The 4,884-nt window shown below is 41.0% G+C and overlaps 1 protein-coding gene across 1 annotated transcript in view; it reads left to right on the plus strand.

Moving 5' to 3' along the window:
* LOC118342390 overlaps nucleotides 1-4,884 on the plus strand; it is a gene marked incomplete at its 3' end in the record, with an annotated part of 40,539 nt that overhangs the window by 9,593 nt on the left and 26,062 nt on the right. Inside the window, 4 exon segments of the mRNA XM_035680904.1 lie at nucleotides 758-2,609; nucleotides 2,919-3,011; nucleotides 3,643-4,251; nucleotides 4,758-4,831. Of these exon segments, the coding sequence (XP_035536797.1) occupies nucleotides 758-2,609; nucleotides 2,919-3,011; nucleotides 3,643-4,251; nucleotides 4,758-4,831 (2,628 nt within the window).

A 4,884-nucleotide genomic window follows, 5' to 3' on the forward strand; every position in this document is an offset into this window, starting at 1 on the left:
AGCACCTCTAAGATTTTTTTCCTACGAATAAAAGCTCATTTTGATTAAAAAAAAATAAAATCGTGAGAAAATCGTATCGTGAACAAAAAATCGTGAACCGTATCGAATCGTGAGTTGAGTGTTGAGGGATCGTTACATCCCTAGTGACCAGAACAAGTTAAACAAAAGAGAGGATATGAGAGTCTGAAGTCTGAAAGAGGGCACTGAATAAAGCTTTGTATTTATACTGGTACACTGATGGTGTTATTAGATGATGTCTACAGTAGGGTATGACTATAGAGAAACTTCTATCGTTTATTTTGTTCACAAACTTTTCCGGAGTTCATATGAAACAAATATGCAATCTTGAGGTGTTAATGAGAAGTGTTTCATTCGCGTTTGCTCACAAACTGCTTTAATCTGCTCACCTTTGCCTTCTCTCTGGCCCAGACAGACACACAGACACACACACAGCAGCTCTGCACACACACCAACTCGACCTGCCTCCGTCTGTGTGTCAACTCGACATTAATATTTTATATTTTGTTAAAAGGAAAAATCAAATATGACTAAGTACCTTTTTATTTGTTGAGTATATAATTCAAGATGTAATAAGATGCCCATGTGGTTTATTCATTGAATTTACAGAAAATGTGCTATATTGTGATACATATTGTTATTGGTATATGAGAGTTTGGTCATATTACGCAGCCCTAGTCTAGAATTAAGTTAGAAGTTGTCTGTCACACTGCTGAGCTCTTTTTGTTGTTAATTCCAGGTTGAAGACATGGCAGGAGCCTCCAGTTCTGCAGAATGCTGCTCCGATGACGAGTATGTACCTGAGGCTCAACCGAGCAGCGACGAGGGTTTGACTAGCAACGACAAACACCAGCCTGTCGACGCTTCTTGCGTCCAGCAGGAGGACGAGGCTGATTACAGCTCTGATGATTTGACCTCTGATGAAGAGTCCAAACAGACTCCCTACAGAAACAGAAACTATTGTTACGTTTGCGGGAAACCTCAAACTAAACTTGCTCGTCACCTTTTCACCCATAGAACGCAAGAGGCTGAAATAGCTGAAGCGTTTAAACTCCCCATATACTCCAAGGAGCGAACTGTAATACTGGATAGGTTGCGAAACAGAGGGAATTATAAACATAACGAAGAGGTTTTGAAGACTCACAACGGAGAACTGAAAGTGAAAAGAAGAACCCCAAACGTGTTCATCAACGCTCAAACATTTGCACTCTGTCTCTACTGTAAAGTCATGTACTGTCGGAAGGACATGTGGCGACACATGCAAAAGTGTTCCTCGAAGAGGTCCTCAGAATCTCCGACACGTCGCAGGAGTAAAGTTTTAAGTTTGGTTGCTGTTGCCGAGTGCACAGACCCCGAAGAAATCTCGTCAGATGTGAGTAAGTTATTAAACAAAATGAAGAGAGACGAGGTTACGTCTGTAATTAAGAATGATTCCCATTTACTGCAGCTGGCCCAGTGTTTGTGCCGCTTGAATAAAAGTAAAAAAAAGAGTAAAGCCAACATATCGATGAGGGTGAGGATAATGGGAAGACTCCTGTTAGCGCTGAGGAAAAAGTCCATAGGTACCTTTGAAGAGGCTGTCAAACCCGAGAACTTCAGCAAAGTCAGTGAAACCGTCAGAGAGCTCACTGGTTTCAATGAAGAGAAAAAGACCGCTTGCAAACAGAGTCTCTTGACCAGATTCACAAATTCCCTCAAGAAAATCGGTGAGATTAACTATGCCAGGGCTTTGAAAGAGGAGGCCGACGAACAGACGATAAACGTCGCAGAGACCTTTGTGAAGCTGTGCGACAAGGAATGGAGCTACGCCCACCCGTCAAGGGCGTGGTTGTCGATCCCAAACGCGTCGACTGTACCGTTCACACGTGACGTGCAGCTTTTCTGTCAGTGCATGGAGAAGACGGCTGAGTCTGCCATTGAAAGTCTGACAATGTATGAAAGCTCTCCGGTTTACACTGCACTCCTCAGGGTGACAGTTGCTCAATTGGCTGTCTTAAACAAAAGCATGCTACAAGTTTCAGGAGTAACGCTCAAGTCGTTCGCAGAAAGGGATGAGAGTGAGCTTCAAGGAGACACAGCTGTTTGTCAGTCGCAGTTTGAGCAAATTCTGTCAAAGCGCTCGATGAGGATCAATCTCGTGACCACCAAGGGCAAAAAGGTTGCTGTTACGTTGACCCCTGAGCTGCTCACTGCATTACAACTGCTCGTGAGCAAGAGAGAATCATGTGGCGTACATAAAGATAATCCCTTTTTATTCGCAAGACCTGGTGCTAAATGTTCAAGTTTCTACTACGGACACCAGTGCGTCAGTGCTTTTGTAACTCGGTGTGGTGCAGAGAACAAAGCAAACTTCAGGTCTCTGTTTTTTCACAAGTACATTGAAAGAGTTTTCCAGATTCTCAACCTCGCGAACGACGAGCTCGATCAACTAGCCAAACTGCTGGGCTGTGACATTCGGACCGACAGAGAGTACTATCAGACGCCGGAGGCTGCTGCCGACATTGCAAAAATCTCACAGCTGCTGTCAGCGATGGAGAAGGGATGCCTGGAAAGATTCGAAGGGAAATCTCTTGAGGAAATTGAGGTTCCAGGTATGTGTCCAGATCAGTACTTATAGGTGATCTGTGGAGTTTTCTTTTTTACTTTTTTAATGAGTGTTCACAAAATGCATCTCTGTTTATGCTTGAGGTCTAACAAACACATTTATTTTGATTACACCCATGTTTACTTGCTAGAACTCTTTCTTCTCTGCCTCTTGCTGGCAGATTTCAGTTTGTTTCATGAAATGAATGCCATTGTAATATCCACATTATTTTATAAACATCTTCATATTAATGTAAACCACGTCACCCAGCCCTATTGGTAACTCTAATGTCTACTTACCTTACTTCCCTCTGTAGATGAAATGGAGCCAGAAGTTGTGGAGGACAGCCCCGAAAACAGTGGCGCTGAGGAGGACATTGAAGAATCAGAAAGTTCTCTTCAGCTGAGCGGTAAGAGACACAAACTCTTCTACTACCCATTAAACTGTAGACATTTTTAGTGGCATTGAAGCTGGTAATATAAAGGATCACCCTCCAGTAAATCTAAGGTAAGACAGAAAAGTTATTGATTGTTGTCACCAAAATGCTCCACAAACGACGGTTTTAAAACTTTAACTTTTTTACTGTCTCTAATTCAGGCTTTATTAAATGTCTGACTTTGTTACTTGTACCAAAGGATATTTTTATTTCAGGTTTAAAAAGAAAAAGAGAAAGTTTAAAGTTTTTGATAAAAATTGTATTTTTTAATCAAATATTTGTGTTTTATTTAACCCATAAACATCAGCAGAAACCGTAGTATGGGACAATAAAAATAAATAGAAAACAGTTATGAATGACCAGCTGCAGCTAATATTTAGAGTGGTTGTATGTGTATTATATTATCTAAACAAGGTATTCTGATGCTTATTTTAATTTGTTGAATCCAAAAAACGTGTTTTTTATTACAGCCACAGATTAAGTGTAAACGTTATTAATGAGGAAATGTTTGGCGTCTCCAACTGGATAGAAATTCACTGATACAAACAGTGAACAAGTGTATAATAATAATCTTATCACATACCTGTACCTCTCTCTCCTTTAGGCTCCTCTTCGGCAACTAAAAAACGAAAAGAACCCAGCAGAGTTTCCAGAGTTTGTCCCACGAAGAAACGCAGCCGAGGCCAAAGCAAGAAGCTGGAGTGTGAAGATGAGGCACCGGAGCAGAATGATGAGGCACCGGAGCAGAATGATGAGGTGAACGTAGAGAAGGATGACGAGTCAGAGGAAATACCTCCGAGCTATGATGTCAAAACACCCGAGAATACAGTGTCTCATAGCAACGAGGACGCAACAAAGATTTGTTTCAGTGACAACGATGAGGACATGAATGTTGACTTTGACATGGACGTGGACACCGATGACGACAGTGTCAGGAATGATGGATATGGTGACACAATGCCTTTGATACCCGATGTACTAGATGTACCAGATGTACCAGATGTAGCAGATGTGACAAAGCAGGATAATGACAGCAGTGATACTGAAAAGGCCGACGGCTCAACTACCAAGCACACTACTGCTGCGGACCTCGAGGAGACCATGGAGACGGACGCAGTGAACCACGTGGGGGAAAAGCATCGAAAGAAAAAAGGGGAACGAAAGAACTGCATGGATGTAGATAGCAGAAGTTCCTCTGCCATATTAAATACAGGTAAAAATCAATCTGGAAAAGTCAGGCTATCACCATGCATTCTGTATAATGGCCAGCAGGGGGGAGCCGACACCATGCAGTCTTATGGAGAAATGACTAAACGTCTCACTTGATTTATTAGCTCAGTAAACAGTTTCCTAATGAGTTTATGGTCTAAATCACTAGTTTCAAGTCTTCTTCCATAGAGCATGATGTTCATTTTGTAAATTATGGTCCAATTTAGAGTAAAATAGTTCATATTTGGGTTACCCCAAAGTCATACGTAGTCTCTCCCTTAATTATGCATGAATTTAAGCCTTATTATAATTAAACAGGTAAGTTATATAATAATTCACCCCCAGTTCAGTTGTTATGAAAGGGGAATGTAGCTATAGAGACCAAAACCATTTCTGTACCAGCCTGTAAACATTTTTTCTGCTGTAACCAGCCTCAAGTGGTCGTTCAAGGAACTGTAGTTTTTGTTTGGTTGCTACTTGGTTTTACAGCCATATTTTATTTCATTATAGAAAAGAATAAGAAATTATCAGCTGCTGTAACTGGAATGAGAGAAGTGAAGATATTAGTATCAAAACTGGACATTGTGAGTATATTCTTTCTTGCAATTTGTCTCTAATATTATAATAAATATGTATG

This window comes from Morone saxatilis, unplaced genomic scaffold (genome assembly GCF_004916995.1).
Source record: "Morone saxatilis isolate NCDOM2014 unplaced genomic scaffold, NCSU_SB_2.0 Contig9, whole genome shotgun sequence".
NCBI lineage: Eukaryota > Metazoa > Chordata > Actinopteri > Moronidae > Morone > Morone saxatilis.